This window comes from Vicia villosa, unplaced genomic scaffold (genome assembly GCF_029867415.1).
Source record: "Vicia villosa cultivar HV-30 ecotype Madison, WI unplaced genomic scaffold, Vvil1.0 ctg.000696F_1_1, whole genome shotgun sequence".
NCBI classification, from domain to species: domain Eukaryota; kingdom Viridiplantae; phylum Streptophyta; class Magnoliopsida; order Fabales; family Fabaceae; genus Vicia; species Vicia villosa.
In genome coordinates this window covers 409,067-428,126 of record NW_026705313.1, presented here as the reverse complement: position 1 = coordinate 428,126, position 19,060 = coordinate 409,067, and the positions used below count along the sequence as shown (strand labels likewise).

Genomic DNA, 19,060 nt, shown 5'->3' with positions numbered 1-19,060 from the left:
ATTTGTAAAATCTATTTTAACAAATATAAAAAAAAATCTATTTTTTAACCCTCAATATCATTGTGAATTTCACTTGAATGTTATTAAAATTTGAATTGATTTTTAAAATTAAATCAAATCAAACCAAATTGCATACATATATTTTAATTTTTTTTATATTAGTATGGTATACTATATCAATCTTTTATTAGTTGATTTTTAATTTTTTTTAAAAATATTATTAGTAAAAGAAACTAGACTGTAGAAGCAGTTAACCCTATTTATTAGAGCTTCTTACAAGTACTATTATTTTAACTCTATAGCCCTTTTAGCTAGAAAGTGAATCCAACGAATTCTCTCTATCTCACTTTCTTCTATATTATTAGTAATTATTTAATTTTTCTTCTGCAGCCCCTACAACCTTTTTTCAGCAACAAGTCAAAAGACAAACACGTGTGTATGTATATAGTACTACTAATTTACAATCCATAATTTATTAATCCTACTTACTTTTAATTTTTCATCATTCCTTCTAAATTCTCTGCAAAACGAAGCATAACCCTAACCCTAAACTAAAGTCTCTCTTTCTATATACGACAATATACTAACGAGCTCAAAAGTTGAATGAATGAATGATATGACCCTGCGATGCTTACGTTGCTCCCTTATAATGAGCCTAAAAATCCGTCAATTATGTGTGTCTTATCCTACGTTTTTTATACATTTTTCTTTTCTTTTTACATTTCTCTAATCACAATACAATATAAATAAACATTGCATATTCAATAATATATAAAGAGAGTTATTAATTGATAACTGTGCAGAAAATAGAAATATTTGCTTGTGTGCTTTTTTGTAAGTGAAATATGAGCAACTAAAATTCCTGACAGAAAAGACAGAGAGAATTATTATAAATTTAAATTTGATTAAAATATATTGGTATGATAAAACCAAATATTAATTAAATTCAATTAGTTAAATATTAATTAAATGCAAGTGAAGTCCGCTCAACTAGTATTGTGCAGAAACATAGTTTTAAACTCGTGACATCTTATTTATTTATTTTTAAGAGTTAAATTTAGATTATTAAACTAATTTTACTAAAATTTAATGGTTCTAATGAATATAAACTTAAATCCATTTTAAAACAATCATTTCTCAAATACTTGTTTCAAAATCTAGTTCTAATTGACCAAAACTATGAGTTGAAAGTGGAGATAATAGTGTGTAAGTGGTGAAAATTTTGTCACAATTAAACAGTAAGTAAAATAGAATTTTTTCGCATATATTTTTAATATGATTTGCTACAATTAAACTATAATTAAACTATAATTAAATTAAAAATCATACATAAACCTTCAAAAGATTTAAGACGATATGAGTACTATAAGATTAAAATTTTAAAATATCTAAAATTTTCAAACAAAACTTAGAATATTTAAATATCTTCTCCCAACATATGTATAATTTTTACTATTTTACTTATCAAATTTAATCTTTTTTTTTAACACTTTCTTATTTTTTGATGATCTATCTTTGAACTAAACTATCCTTTTTATTTTAATAAAAAAAATTGCATCTATATAATAAATAGCACCTAATTTTTCTTCTTCATATTTTATTACTATAATCATCATCATTATTATTTTCTAGGGGTGGCAATAAAATCCATTAGAGTAAAATCCATCCAATCCATCCACTAAATTATCCATCCAATCCATCCATTATAAAAAAGAATAGTTAATGGATTGAATCAAATCCATCCATTTAAAGTTATGGATGGATGCAATCCACCCAACAAAGTTTAAAAATCCATTGGATTATCTAATGTTTTATTTTAAAACTAATTGATAGTTTTTATTGTTAAATAATAAATATGTATTTTTGTCAAAAAGAAAAATCAATTAATTTTTTTTAAAATTTATAAATCTCTCTTTCATATATATATATATATATATATATATATATATATATATATATATATATATATATATATATATATATATATATATATATATATATATATATATATATATATATATATATATATATATATATATATATATATATATATATATATATATATATATATATATAGGAGTGTATCAAGTGAGAGAAGTGTTTATAGTGAGAGATAAGTATCAAGTGAGAGAAGTGTTTATAGTGAGAGATAAGAGGATACAATAATAACCAACCGATTTAAATCAACGGCTTTAATTAAAACCCATATCAAGTACCATAATTTATGCATACCTTCTCTCAGATGCTTTCCCTTCATCTTCCGCCTACTTTTTTTTTCGTTCTCGTTTTCCTCATTTATGCATAGTAATGCAATTGAATCTCAATTTGATTATGTCATGGGTGGTAGTTATGAATATAGATTGAATCTCTATCTCTTTGGAAACAGATTCAATTTTTTAAAACTGTTTCTCCTTTCCATTAACAGCCACGTGCAACGTAGAGTGAAGTGAGAAAGGAGGTCATATTGGTTTCGTGCATCTCAATGGTTTTCTATTTCTAAAAGTGATTTATATTGGATTGAAATTGAAATTACATTTATCAAATGCAAGAATCTGGGAAATGAAATTTGAGAAATTAAAAGTAATTTTCTTATACTCTTAAAATTAGGGTTTTTTATTATGTTTCTTTTGATTGAAATAGTAAAATTGATAAAAGAAATTTGGTGAAATTGAAATGGTCATTGTACAGTTTTGTTATAAATTTGATAAGAAAAAAATATGTTATATAGTATGTTCTTCTTGCACAGGTTTTAGATAGAGAAGTTTATAAAAAAAACCATAGTTACCGCACCATTAGCATCCAATTAGTTTTTCTCCCTATCGTTTGGTTTTGTGCCGGAGTTGAATTTGTCTTCACCAGAGGTTCTCGAAACTTTTATGGAGGAAAATAATGTTAGATGCAAAACAAAAAAGGTAGGTGGAAGAAGAAGGGAAAGCATATGAGAGAATGTTAATATGGAAGAAATCTCTTTTTATTTGCAAACGAAATAAAAATATAATTAATAAAAAGCAACATTTTCAAGATATTTTAATTTAGTTAATACAGTACAATTTATAGTTTAAGTATTAAATGTGCCAGATCCTGATTCAATTTAAACTGTGAGCAGTGGCCAGTGGGGCAGAAAAAAAGATTTTATCAATCCATGTTTTAGTGATTAAAGAAGGTGCATTGTAAAATTATTAAAAGTGTATTGAAAGATTAATTAAAAAAAATATGCAGTTAAAAAAAAAACTATTGTAAAGAAATTTAAAAAAAAAAGATTTTCTAAAATTTATAAAATAATTAAAATATTTTAATTAGCTTAGTGGATGGATGGATATTCATCCATTAAAAAGATGTTAATGGATGGATTGGATTGGATTTTATCCTTAATGGATGGATTGGATTGGATTTTTTAAAGGTTATGTTAGTGGATTGTTAATGGATTAATGGATTGTTTTGATCCATCCATTAACAATCCAATCCATATCCATCCAGTCCATCCATTTTGCCACCCCTATTATTTTCTCTTTCTGTCTGTCTTCTTCCATAGTACCCACCCACCCACCCATGAGCCTTGTCCATCTCAGACCCAAATAAATATGGAGTCTTATTCTTCTTACAATGGAAACTATGCAAACCAAATCTCATTTTCCATATCATTGGCCAAAAACCCTTCCCTGTCATTATCACTCTCTTCTTCTTCTAGCTTCTCTTTAAGTCCTTAACTAGCAACTAGTTCCTTTCCATTAAAAATTTATTATATGTGTAAAAAGCTGTTTTGAATAAGCTACTTCACTATATCCCATAAGAACATAGCTATAACTCTTGTGCATTTTTGTTGTGAAAACAAGAAACTAGGGTTTCAAATGTTTCCTTCTACTTATTGCTCTTTAGGTTCTTACCCTAGTTATAATCCTAATTCATCTTCTTCTTCATCTTCACATTCATACCCTCCTTTTACTTACCTTACCCCTGATCAACAAAATGCTTCTTCAAACAACAATACAAACAACATCAACACTTTTCTTCATGATCCAACTATTTCTATTCCATACACACAAACTTCACATCATCATCATCATGTTCCAATGAATCCTGAAACTCTAACAAATTGGGCTATTGCTGATTATGCTGCAATGTTGAAACAAGATCTAACTGGTTCTTCTTCTCATTACAACTTCTCGAATTTGCTTGCCAAGAAGCCGGTGAAGAAACCGGCGAAGAAAGACCGGCACAGCAAGATTCATACATCTCAAGGTTTGAGAGACAGAAGGGTGAGACTCTCGATCGAGATAGCGCGGAAGTTCTTCGATCTTCAAGACATGTTAGGGTTTGACAAAGCTAGCAACACACTGGAGTGGCTTTTCAACAAATCAAAAGAAGCAATTGAAGAGTTAACTAGAAGCAAAAACAATATAGCTTCTGGTGAGGATGGTGTTGATGATCATAGCTTCTCTTCTTCTTCGTCCGACGGAGAAGAAGGCGAAGCGAGAAAAATGAAAAGGGCACAGAAGGAATCTTCAAAGATGAAAGACTCAAGAGAAAAAGCAAGAGCAAGAGCAAGAGAAAGAACAAGTGAAATGAAGATTCAAGATTTGAAGGAAAAGTACCCAGAAACTGAGCATAATCAACAACAAATTCTTCATCAATTGATGCCGAACGACGAGGAAAATTCGAAACTAGTTCAAAGAGATGATATCTTTAACTTCATAGAGGAATCAATTGTGATTAAGAGAAAGTTGAAGAAATCTTCTTCACATCATCATCATCAACAAAACACTAATTTGATGCCTAAGGAAGCATGTTTTGATCACAATGACTCTCCAATGTTAACACAAAATTGGGATAATAATAATAATAACAACAATGCTGCTGGAAATGGAAGATCAAACTTTTCTGCAATATCAAGAATGAATCTATCATCAGGTAATTTTATCTATCTATATAAAATAATTGTTTCAATTTTTTTTATAAATTTTTAATTTTTTGATACTTACAATTTCTAGGTTTTGATTTTCTAGGGCTTCAAATCTTTGGAAAATCATGGGAAGAATGCAATAACAGTCAAAATAGATATTAGCTGATGTATATATATCAGCATATTCTGAGATCAGAATGAACTATTCTAAAAGTGTTTTTAGAAGGAATCATTTTATCATTTGAGGACATTTTAATTTTTCTGCCCTATTTTTCACTTTAGACAATGTCTGTTTTTCTGTACTGAATTTTTATTGTTTTTGTTTTGCTCAAAGATCAGCCAAGGGCATGTGACAATTTGGCTTCAAAAGATATCTATGCTGCGTGTATTATTTCTAGCCAATATTTAAAGTGTGGTTGATAAATTGATATCATATAAATTATATAAATTAAAGTTCAAATTTATTTCTATTAGATCTATTATATTTTACATAATTTTAATTGTTGAAAAACTATAGTTAACATTAACTGACATATAGGAAATAATTAAGAAGCTATATCTATATATTATATATAGTTATATACCACCACTTGGTGTTGGTTTTAAGAGAAGCAAGTACAGCAGAATTAAAGTTCAGGATCTTTAAGCTTTTTCTAGCAGTGTACAGGTTCAGTAAAATTTATATTTTGAAATGTTTCTTACAGGAAATTTAAATAAGTTATTAAAATCTAATATAAAGAGACAAGGCCTGCCTTTGAAAATGCAAATATTTCCTTGCGATTTTACCACATTGGGGATCTTCGTCCAACGATGGTCTCCACAGTGAAAAATCATCAGCTCCGTAGAATGGCCATAGTGTGTGACAATATCTAGAGGTTGTTCCCCCTGACACGTGGCAACAATGAGATGCCAAGGATATGCAAAGTCCCCGTAATATGTACATATTCTGTTTTGATTGTGAAGGTAGAACATGTGTCCGAGATCAGAAATGGAGAGTTGGTTGAAGTCTAGAACAAGGCCTTCACAATCTAGTATCGATTTCAAAGCACGCGTCTTTGTAATCGGATTTATGCAGCTATTAACTGAGTTGAATTAGGGCATCTGGGTAGTCTTTACTTGAATAGTAGATTGTATTGAGAAAAATTTAAATGTGATTGTGATATTGGTATCTATGGTGGACCAATTCTTTATTGTGTTGGGATCTATATGAATTGTTTGTTGTTGATTCTATTGTGTGGTGTTTGATTATAGTGTCTCTTGGTTTTGGAGTTTTGTTGTTTGAGATGATGTTATTGGTCTTTTGGTTTGTTTGAGATTATATCGACATGGTTAGAACTCTATGAATTCAAGAAATTGAAATGTACTTGCAACAACTTCAGCAGATGACAGATGTTAACTGATTCTGCAATTTATATTCCATGCTGCAATTACAAATGATGATAACTTCCTATACATTTAATGATGATTGCTGCCTACTAGTTCTAGTATAAGTAGGTTTGTGTTTTTTCTTTTGGGTGGTAATATATTGACCTCCTAAATATTTTTAAGGTGGACACTTGTTGTTTTATCAAGTAAAAAAATTATATTTTATAATAATGAAAATGAGATGTAGTGTTTTATTAAAGTTTGTTAATAATATAAGGTTTTAATTGGATTGACAGAATTGAATGGAGTGGAGCAGTATAGGAATAAATGAATGATAGAATCTTTTAAAATTGTATGGAGCAGAGTGAAATGGATTGATATGGACTCCATTACATCACTTACACCATATTTCTCTCTTTTCGATTTGGGTGGAATGAAGAATCTATCTTGTTCCGTCCTAAAATTTTCAAACAATTGAGTGAAATCCTTATTCCACTTCGCTCTATTCCATTTCACTCTTTCATTTTATGATATCCAAACATAGCCTATTAATTAATCTTTGGACAAATTTTTTAAGGTCCATGTTTGATGGAACCATACACATATTACATCTTTTGTTTTGAAATGAGTCCATGCCAAATCTATCACTCAACAACTCTAAGACTCAATTCTTGTCTTTAACAGTCAACTGAAAATCTTGACGGGAACAACGGATACGACCACAACAAAGATTTCAGAGGTCATCAAAGCTCATAATTTCCATCATATGTAATCCTGGTCTCCCTAAAACAACTATATAAGTCTTTGAGTTTGTGTAATAATTACACAAATCTTACCTCTCAACCTCTCACTTCATCTTCACTTGATGGCGTGAGTTTCAGAGAGTTTGTAGGTACTACCCTCGTCGCCTAATGATTGCTCACCATCTCCATTAGTCTCTCATCATGATCCAGGACAACAGGTCAGTTCGAATCAGTTGTCACCAAGTAAGAGCTCAAGATTTCCTTTCCTTGAAAAAAAACACACACACTTTTACTAATGGCTCCCGAGAAAAATGACACTCGTAGGCAATGTCATCTAAGACGACGGGGCAACAACTGCTTTGTTACTGAAACCAAAATTTCAATCTCAGAAGGAAACTCGAGATAAGGCGGTCAACAACATTCCATATGCGGCGGCCAATGACACTTCAATCGTATAACTTGAAGGAGAGATGTCCAGTTTTAACCAATCTATACCATGCCATATTTATTCACTATTTGGTTTACATTCAGCTGACATGATATAGTTGGCTATGACACATTTGCGACGGTTCCTCAATCGAAGAAACTCCTATCTATTGAAGTTTTTCCAATTTTTGTATTCCCATTAGTGGAGTACTCGACTTTTGTGATGTTTTTTTGAATCACCTCATAGGATCCATAATGTTTGGATGCATGCCAAATTAGAGTTTAACTCTATCACTATTGTCACCTTTAGAAGAATCTTCACACTACTAGAAAAAACAGGTTTGACCTCAGTTGAATATGAGGTGTAACCTCCGTTTCACATGCAACATAATGAAAGACGTTATAAAAAGTGTGTCACTTTACCTCTCGTTTTAACTCCACCTAGTGAAAAAGGTTGCACTTGTAGTGGGTTAGATCTGCAACAACTGCTAATTCATTTTATTAATTTTCAAAGTTTATTAATTTACATTGTTTTTGGAAATCTCTGGTACAAGCAAAACATGTCAATACTGATGTCCTAACATTAGAACAATGTCGAGACAGATGTTACACTACTAAAAAAATTGAATTTAGAGAGAGTATTATTTCGTCACAAATTCACTAAAATTTCGTCACAAAAGCATTTAGTGACGGATTTAGCGACATGCAAATATCCGTACCGAATTTCAATGTCGCAAACAATTTGTGAGGGAATTCAATTTCCATCATAAATAGTTACGGAACCAATCCATCACTAAATTTAAAGTTCTGTCACTTAGAATGAATAGAAAACCTCCAGTAATTTGTGAGGGATTTTAAAATACATCAGTAATTATATTTTAGTGATGTTTATATTTTGTCACTAATTATTTAAGATTAATATATGAATACTCATTTTATTAAGGATATTTTTCGTCACTAAATTAAGTGAATAATTTAGTGACGTATTTATTATGTCACAAAATTAGATGATCATGATTTAGTGACATTTATATTCCATCACTAATCAATGAGAGCCTATTTGAAAATATTTAAATTGTAAATTTCCTGCCAAATTTAATTAATACTGAAACTGAATTTACTATATCATCATAATTAAAATAAATCAATCATAATATGAAACACAAGAAACTGTTTTTTTTAATATCATAAATATTCCCCAAATCAAAACTAATATAGTACTAAAAGTATGTTTTTAAAACTAAATATTAAAATTATAGTATTTTTTTGTTGGCACTAGATTTTACAATTTAAATAGTTCAGAAAAAACTCTTAAAATTAAGAAATTACAACCAAAATAATACTATCATTGTTTTTAAAACTAAGAGATGGCAAATAAAAGTGTGTTCACTACATTTCAATACTGTATTACAAGTGGGTGAAGACGGATTTTGATCCGAATGTGGAGGTTGATGACCTGCAGAAAAACTTTCCATAAATCGGAATAATTGTTCTCTAAGAAAATGTGAGTCTTCTTGCGATGCACAAACCAAATTCTCATGAGTCTTAAGTTTCTCTTTAAGGGTGTTGTTTTCAACAGACAAACCAGAAATAACAGTCCTCATTTCTTCATAATCAGATAGTGAGATACCATCAGATGTGAAAGATCTAGACGACTTGTACTTTTCTTCATCTGGTCCCAAACCATATATACAGCCCTTCTTGTCCACTCCTCCAATAGCATCTAAGAAGATGATGTTGTCAGATTGATCACTAGAAACATCATCTCCAGGTGCCTCTTGTGACTCCCTCATAATAATTATTTTTTCATACTCATTTTGTAAATAACAATTAATTAGAGAGGAAGAATATAATCAGTTAAAACACAAAATAACATAATATTAGTAGTTCATAAGAACTCGCACGATCCTAAATTTGCACTAGTATAATAAACTGAAATAATCCAAAATTTTAACGTACATTGCAGCAATCCTTAATTTGTGTTAGTATACATCAATAATATATTAAATTTTTTGATGTTAGTCACAAGCTTTAGTAAAACCATAATTAGCACATGCATTAGTACATCCCCATATAATACAAGCATTTTAGTAGATAAAAGTATTATAATAAGACTAATACAAGCATACAATATTTTAAAACCCGGATTGATCCAGCCGGTTGAACTGGTTCAACCTTGAACCGTTGTCTAATCCGGTTCGGTTGGACCAATAAACGGTGAAGTCTATAAAATTGGAATAAAATTGCTTCAAGCGCAAAAAACCAAAATAACCGTAAAATCAGGACCGGTTTTGGTGAACCAGACGGTTAAAAAAATCAAAGATAATTTCTTATGTCTTACTTCATTTTATTTCTTTGTTTAAATCTAAAAAATTAATTATAGAAAATATTTAAAATTGTATAGATGGAAAGTAAAGAAAAAAATTGAAAGTCACAGGATAATGTAAATGTAATAGAAAATTAAGAAATAATGTAATGTTTGTGGACATGGTATAACTATGTTGGTCTTTAAAGAGATGTAAAAAATTAGTCTGATGAAGAAGTTATGGCTTGGAGTTAAGCAATTAACTAATTTTATGATTTGTTATTGGGTCTTACATTGCATTCTTCAATATCATATTTATTTGAAAATGTTATTTTACAAATTATGATATAAATTAATTTTATTAGGATATTTAATAATATATTTATTTATTTAGTTTAAATTTAATATACTGTTCAATGACCCGCATGTTTAAATTTAATATATTTATTTATTTAGTTTAAATTTATTAGAATATTTAATAATATATTTATTTATTTGAACCATGACCCGCATGTTTTAACGGTTCTTTCTCCGGTTCGGTTTTTAAAACATTGCAAGCATAAGTTGATGCATTAGAACATCATTAGTACAACTACATCTAGTGTAAACATTTTAGTAGATAAAAACATTAATACACCATTATAATATCATTATTACAAACATTATTTCATGCATTGGTACAACATAATATAACCACATCTAGTACATACATGTTAGCATATAAAAACATTCATATATCTTTAGAACATCATCAATACAAACATTAATTCATAACGATGTACAATATAGAACAACCACATCTAGTACAATCATTTTATAAGGTAAAAGAATTAGTATATCATTATAATAAACATTAAAATAACATGCTTAAAAAGATTTTGAAATTGTAACTTACAACAATCCTATCTGATGTTGAAGAAACCCATTTGTTTGGGTTACCCTTTACTCTGTGTGTTTTTTGAAATAACTCCCAACAAATTGGATTCGTATCCGAGAAATTTTTCTAAAAAAGAAAAAAAATTATAAATCAATGTTAATTAAAATTGAAATATTTAACATAACAAAAGAAATTAAATTTCTTACTAATCTCTTATAGTGCTCAGTTGTTGGAATTGATATTCCAGCGTGTAGTGGGCCATCCAAAGATCTTCTATAGTGAGTTTTAATTTGTGACTTTCTTTTCCACTTATCAGAATTTCATTTTTCTTCCAATCACCTGGTCCAGTCTTCTTTCTCATGCTATACATTGTGTTTGAGTATGCATCAAAGGCTTTATGATCAAATATCTTCTTAATTTTTTTCCTCATGTTCAGGTAGCCATTTGTATTTTCTCTACAATATAGACAATATAAGTTAATAGAAAAAAATTATATTGGACTTCGAAAATAGCGAGGTAATGGTGGTTCAATTCAACGATATTCCATTAAGGATATTAATTGAATACCATAATGCAAATAATTTTATATTCAGTAACTAAGTTCCTAAAAATTATCATTTGGAGTAATTCTACAAATTATACCTCAAATCAGTTAAAGTGATTATGATACAAGTAAAAGTTCCTACAAATTATTCAGTGACTATGATTCTATATTAAGAACTATTATTTCAACAACAGTGCTTGCTCTAAATATCTTCTGCTACTTAAACTAAAACAAATTAAGATTTCCATCCACACTATATTAAGAATTATGTTTAAGTCATCCTTATCGTTTCATACCTCAAACTCTCCAAGCCACAATTTGTTCACATCTTTATATTCTTCCTTACCCTCCATCTCTACATAGTTTGCCCAAGACACTACAAACTTACGTTTGATGATTTTTGAAATTTCATGCGTAGGCTGAATTAGAGGGTCAAATCTACAAAAAATTTAAAGAAATTGTAAGATAAAATCGTGATTTATTATTAAGTTAAAGGAAGTTATTAAAACTTGCATTTTTTTTACTGAAATTCTGGTATATCAGGCTTCAGATGTCCTATGACATGTCGAGACATCTGATCTGAACAAAATACATAGGCAAGGTATAAACATACCTACACAACACTGAAAAGTAAAAATCCCACCAGAATTGTTAACCCAATTCGATGTACAACAACACCTACTCTGAGGGCTACCAAGCCAGGAAGGAAATCCACATTAGTAGTATCAATTTGAAGCTAAACAACCTCCAGTTTACAACTTATCACTTAACCCATATCCAATGCAACTTCTATCTTGAAACCTCCTAGATATGAGAAAGCCCTGTGAGTTTCAATCACCGTAGTGATATCTCACAATAACAATCCCAGTTACTGATATTTACGGCTCTTTACCTGAATCTTCAATTACAAAGAAATACTAGATTAAGAACCTCTTAATCAAGAATACTTGATCCTGCTTAAAAGCTTCATTCAAGAACAATACTCACTATGACTTCACAGCTTCGAGGAGAACAATAATGAGACTTACAACTCTATAACATAGTCTAACAAACAACCCGAGTGGATCACACAAACCAACTCTCCTAGAGAGTGGCACAATGACTAAGCCATAATGCTTCTACATCTTGGACCCGTACTCTTTAAGGTTACAAATACTTTTATTTACAACCTTTTTCCCAACTAGATTGTGGCTTCTAATCACAGCATATCAGCTGCTGCAAGACTGCAGAAACTTCTGCATAAAAATAGGTCTTCAATCATAACTTTCCTAATTTATTTCCATAATTATAAAGTGCATATTCTTCTTGATTATGATTTGAATCTTCCAAACCTTTAAAATCAGTGCCATATCAGCGCCACATAGGACTTCATAATATTCCCATAATATTCTGCATCTGTTAAATCTTGAACCGATCCAACAACCCAGCCTAAATAATCACGATGCCGAATGACTCTGCATAGGACATATTGTCTGACATGTTGCTCCAGATGATGAAATATTTCATCTCAACATTCTTAGGTTAGGATTAGCTTAGAAAACAACACTGGGTCGTACATTCTTAGGTTAGGATTAGCGTAGAAAACAACACTGGGTCGTACATTTGGATGATCGGAGGTGAATTGCTCATCAATCAGAGCTGACAAACCGCGAGATGTTCGGTTTATCTCTTTTCCTCTTTGTGTATTTCACTTGTGTTGGGTTTTGTTTGTATATTTACTTGAATCTTATGTATATTTATCGCTCATAGCGTTGTATAAAATCTACTTTATAAATCGTTATTGTTATCTTCTATAATCTTTTTGCATTTATGTGTGGGATTTGTGCTGCTTTAGAGATAAACTCCACGGATCCTGATTAGGGATGGAAATCTGTTAGTTTCTAAACTCTATAGATGGATTTAAAGCTGACAATCACATGTGTGTCAAATCTTAATGCTTTCGTGTTTGAATTGCACGCGAGAGATCACCAAAGCTAGAATATGGATGTTCTCGCAACTTTGCGTTAGAGATAACCTTGATTGTGAGTTGGTCTCATAGGTGCTTCCGAGATGAACACTGTTATGAGAAACACCTGATGATAGTGACGAGTATTGTAGATTGAGTGCAACTGGTCGATTAATTTAAGTTTGTGACGAGTGAGTATATTTGCATGTCTGATAAGTTATTCTTTCCTAAGAGTGTATTTATTTTTCGTTCATATATTTTATTTTCTGTTTTCATACTTTAATCCATTCAAACACGGCCTCGAAAACATAGAAACCGTTGAACGACATTCTAACGACCATCTCTGTGGGCACGATAATTCTCAGATAAATATTTCCAAATCTTTTGTTGTTTGCCTCTACCGCTTCCACAGTGAGATGTGGAATGATTTAGTTTTCCTAATAATTATGTGTGATAAAGTACTGGTACCCCTAACTCTCTCGGGTGAAAGATGAGGGGAAAAAGTAGAATGGGGAAGTTGAGTATTTGTAGGTTGGTCAGTAATAGATTGTGACAAAGTAGCGGTAACCATACCTCTCTTACTTATACCGATACCTCTAACAATACCTCTTCCTCCACCCTTTGTCTTATCATCGTACTCCATCTATAAACAAAAATAAAAACATCAAATTGATTAATGTACATTAACAAATATAAATTAAAAAAAACATATGCACAAACAAACAATAATTTCCATAAATATGCATAAGAATAACACAAATATTAAATTAATTTATTCTTAAACAAGCAAGAAAATATATATTTTCAATGAATAAATAATGTATAATACCATAATAATCACAATTTTCGTCCTCATCCCATTCATCAACTCCCTCCTGTTTCTCCTCCTCCTCTTGTTCCTCATTCTCCTCCTCCTTCTCCTTCTCGTTCTCATCCTCATCCTCATCCCTTATTTCTACTTGTTTTGATTCAAGTTGTTTCAACAAGGAGATTGCACTTCTTCTCCCATACCATTAATCACTACTACAAAATGCACAAACAACAATGTCATGTTTACAACGTATTCATATACACCATAGTAATAGGTTAAAATTTTCGCGTCCAGTGAGTTGCTGGATTTATAAAGAGTAATTTAATGACGGTTGATTTTAAGCACTGTAGTAAAAAAATGATGTGTAGCACGATTCGATTCCCAACTACTTTTTTTCCATTTTTTTAGACTACATTAAGCGTGTGTCACCTATCTCCATTATTTTAAAAAAATTGTAAATGAGTTAACAACGGTTAATACACCAACCGTTGTTAGAGGACTTAAGTTTCCACTACGGTTATTTTGTTCAACCGCGATTAAAGGGTTTACTGATAAATTAAAACAAAACTTATTTCGAATTTCTTTCATAAGACTCCCTAGGTGAACAAGCGAGCCAGAGACGACAGAGGTGGCGTAATCTTTACCCTCTTCGTATCCATTCATTTGGAGCTCAAATCCTCACCCTCTTCGTTCATTTGTTTCTTCAGCTTCCTAGTACGATACTCTTCAAGATCTTCATTCGGTTTTGCTTGGTTTATGTTGTATATGCTCAAATCTTCACCCTCTTTGTTCATTTGACTCTTCAACTTCGAAGTACGGTACTCTTCAACATCTTGATTCCTTACGTGCATAAGATTCTTCAACTTCGAAGTACGGTACTCTTCAACATCTTTATTCCTTTTTTCATTGTATATATATGCTCAAGTCAGTATGAGAGTAAATTTTTCATATGCTTTAGGTTTATATTTTCCTTAGGTTTAGATTTTGGTGTGTCATTCACATTATTTTACATGTATAAATTTCAGAAGTTGTTATAGATCGTAGTTGGATGAAAGCCGATAGATTAGGTCCGATTTATGAGAAAGGAGTTCTTGAATTCCTTGAATACGCTGATAAACATCTTCCCGACAATAATGGTATCTTTTATTGTCCTTGTGTTGTTTGCGCGTATATCAGTAAGGGTACAAAGAAAGAAATATTTCAGCACCTTTGTTATGATGGTATCTGTCAAAAGTATATAATATGGACGTGGCATGGTGAGGTAGATAAAGAGGAAAGTCGGGCGCCACAAAGTCAAAGAGTGGATGAAGATGAATATATGGAGGATCAACTAGAGGATATGTTCTTTGATATTGGAGAATCTTCTTTTAAGAATGCTCATATTTATGATATCTTATGTAGTGATAAAGACACCCCTTTATATGGAGAAGAAGGATGCTTAGATCATAAACCTTTGTATCAGAACTTAAGAATAGCTTTCTTTTGTTTCTGAAACAATTGTATCTTTATCTCTTCTGTTTCAATGAAAACTTCTATTTTCTTTGTCACACAAAATCCTTTTTGATAATGACAAAGGGGGAGAAAAGTATTGATTTTGATAATGTCTAATTTCATGCTCAAAGCCCAAACATGTTAAACATGATAAAAAATGTTGTTGCTACTAACCCATGTTTGGTGTTTTATTCAGGAACTTTGTCAAAGTTCACTAGCTTTAATAGACAGGTAATCTAACTAAACTATCAGAAGATTATCGTCAGGAATCTAAGGATCCTGAGAAGCTAACATCTGAAAACGGAGATCAAGATGGTGTTAATGATAGAAGATAAGATCAGGCTATTGTCGTCAGCAGATGAAATCAAGATCAAAGATGAATGGAAGTTGCTCTGATGAGCTAAAAGCTTATGTTAGAAAAAGTGACGTTGTTTAAAAGTTGTAAATTGTCTAAAACGGATCTTAATTTGTTATTCTACTTCTCTTGAAAGTTATTTCTGCTCTAACATTGTGATGTGTTCAGAAGTTATATGCTTTATGAGAAAAGAGGTTGTGAACCTACGCTCTAATATTCCGCAAGCTCACTCTAATTAAAATACATGTGTGCGTTGATACAACGCATACTTCAGAAGTTGTGAACTTTCTGAAAATATAGTTAAATCATGCTCAGATACCTTCACTGTTCAAAAGTTGTGGAATGATTGAAAGTAAGGTGATCATGTGTTGATAACACCTATTGTTCAGAAGTTGTAAACTTTCTGAAAGTATGGTATTTTGACTTTGATGCTTCAGAAGTTAGAAAATGTCTAGAAGCAATTCAAGGGTTATCTCTAATTAAGCATTTTGTTCAGAAGTTGTGACCTATCTAAAAGAATGTTAAATGCGTCCTCTAGCAAAGTTTGGTTGTTTTACAAAGTTGTTCAAAAGTCGTGGACTATCCGAAAGCTGTTGTAATCAAGGTTCTAAAGTACCGGACTCTAATACTTCAGAAGTTCCAAACTTTCTGGAAGTGTAGTAAGTCTGCTCTTGTTCAGGTAATATTTCAAAGGTTGTGAACCTTTTGAAGACATGGCCAGAAGACATGTTCTAAAAGAAATTGTCTAACGATATCTTCTAAGACATGGTCAAAAGACATGGTCAGAAGACATATTCTAAGATGTGGTCTAAGATATGGTCAGAAGACATGTTCTATGACATGGTCCAAGACACGGGCAAAAGGCATGGTTATGAGACATGGTATATCAGAAAATGGTTCAGGTTCTTAACCTTCTGATGATATGATGTTTGGCACCTTCTGGTGTGTAATCAAACTTCTAGATAACCAACTCTATAAATTCTGATGTTTGATGCTTGGTATTGAGACAGTAACTAAACTAGGTTATAATACTCATAGTGTTCTGATAGTACACCAGGTTCTGAGATGAAGACCAGGAAGCTCAATTTAGACTCTATTGAGACATTAATGAGAAGTATTCCTTCTCCACAGTTCATTGTGTACTTCAAAATTTATTTTGCGAGTCTTGGGCTCAAAGGAAGACTCTGAACAAGCTTAAATGAATTTTAAATTATTAACAGTTTCAAGGGAGCTGGTTAGCTTGTCTGAATTTGATTTTCATGGTGATTACCTGGTATAAATTGTTCTATTAAAATAATTTGGTTTTTCATCATCAAAAAGGGGGAGATTGTACGAATAAGATTGGTGTTGTATCTTGCCTTAGGTTTTGATGATAACTTTATATGTTATCTCAAGGAACAATTATATACACTAACGATTTTCTTTCTAGTGTGTCGCTATTACCGTACAGGTTCTGACTCTGGTAAGAAGGCGTGTGACATTATCAGGTTCTGAACTCAACACTCTGAAATAATACTAGTGTTATGCTACATTGGAAGTCAAGATTCTGGAATGTTACTTTTGCAACGGTTCTAAGGAACGTTAGTACAAGAGCTTATGATCGTGACTTTGTAAGGGAAGCTTTGGAGGCCTTCTAAAACTTTACTTCTGTGTCACATGTTCTGATAATGCTGAAGACGAGGTTCTGCTGAATGAGCTGTGAAGATCTGAAGACATCACTTCTGAAGACCAAGTGCTGAAGACTCTGAAGATAAAGGTTATGCTGAACAAGCTCTGAAGACTCGAAGACTTAGGTTTGAAGATTTAAGTTCCGATCATCTACAATATGCTTCAATCAACATAAAATCAGAAGCCTCTAAAGAGTTAGAAGATCAAGGATGGCTTGCGTGGATGGTGACCATAAAGTACTAACGTAAATTGTGACTGTAGCGGGGAAAATATGAGATCAAAGCCATTAGATTGACTTGACTCATTATTTCAGTGAAAGTCGCCACCGCGCTTTATTGTTTCCAAAGGAAATGGGAAAAGACCGTAATAAACCCAAAGTTTATTTTTAAAACAAAAAGAGATCTTAGGTACGGGTGTTGATTATACAAGGGGACGGTTTTAAGCACCCTTCATATCTGTGGTACTCCACAGGAACCTTTTTGAAAATATGTGTTTATTGGGTGCAAAAGGAAAGGTTTGTTTGATTTTAAAAATAAGCTCGGCAAGACATTACATCTTGTGCCTACATACCTCCTCAGTGCAATGGAGAAGTCAGAGCTAATGTAGTTCCACTTAAAAGGGAAGTTTTTTTAAAAGGAATAAACACTTTATCATCGTCGGAGAGAATACTGAGCCATTGATTTTGAACATGAGAACAAATGGATTCTTTCAATCACAAATGAAAGAAGGGTTCCAACTTGGATAAAATAAACAAGTATGCCACTAGCTCTCTCAAGTGGAAAAGCTTCCATCAAATCAATCAATGTCAAAATCATGGGGTATCGCAACTCACTACAACAATTAATCGGGTCTAAACTTTTTTGAAAGAAATGCCAACAAGGGCAATATATATTTTTAAGAAAGATTTTTAAAAGAGGTTTTGCAAACATAGGAAGGTTTTGGAAAAAGGGAGAAGATTTTGAAAATATAAGAAGGGGAGGAGATGAAGAGGCTATCATAGAGCGTAAAATAAAAGCTAAGGAAAAGAACGATCTAACCAAAATAAGAAGACAACATTTGACATTAAGAGTCAAGGTAGATTTCCCATCCTTTGGACTACCAACACTAAGCCAACGCATCACCACTTGGGGATCCAGATGAACTTGATTATCTTTAGCACAACTTGCACCAAGCCTTTGGAATACATTATAAAATTCTGAAGAAAATTGGGCAGAGTAACGGTTGTATTCAGACGAATTCCTTATCACAATGCCTTGGAATTAACCATCAAGGACTTTCGAGGAAAAACCTGCACACACAAATAGACAACAACCCAATGCCAGACAGAATAACAGTAGAATAAAAAGGGCCAGAGGTGCTAAGTCCAAAAGGTCCAGATCTCCAAAATGCTCGGGATAGTAACCAATAGTCCATAGAAAGCCATAAGTGTTTTTTATGATTTAAGTGGTTTATTAATGTTTTAGCACAAAAATAGAGTATGGTTCAAATGGACAAAGGGAAAATAGCGGAGACATAAACAATATGTCCAAATGGACAAAGGGAAAATAGCGGAAACATAAACAATGCGTCCAAATGGACAAAGGGAAAATAGCGGAAACATAAACATGATGAATGAAAAAAGGCGAAAATA

General features: G+C 31.6%; 1 protein-coding gene across 1 annotated transcript; it reads left to right on the top strand.

The window, feature by feature from the left end:
• The first annotated feature begins 3,543 nt into the window (after positions 1-3,543).
• Positions 3,544-5,320, top strand: LOC131630560 (transcription factor DICHOTOMA-like). Its single transcript, XM_058901342.1, has 2 exons — positions 3,544-4,908; positions 5,004-5,320. The coding sequence occupies exons 1-2, from the start codon at positions 3,849-3,851 to the stop codon at positions 5,060-5,062; spliced, it is 1,119 nt and encodes a 372-aa protein (XP_058757325.1). The 5' UTR covers positions 3,544-3,848; the 3' UTR covers positions 5,063-5,320.
• The last annotated feature ends 13,740 nt before the right edge of the window (positions 5,321-19,060 follow it).

Bases quoted from the DNA above. Each gene is read 5' to 3' on its own strand.
- LOC131630560 (XM_058901342.1), top strand. From the start codon at position 3,849: ATGTTTCCTTCTACTTATTGCTCTTTAGGTTCTTACCCTAGTTATAAT. The intron at 4,909-5,003 runs GTAATTTTATCT...TTGATTTTCTAG, and splicing joins AAGAATGAATCTATCATCAG to GGCTTCAAATCTTTGGAAAA.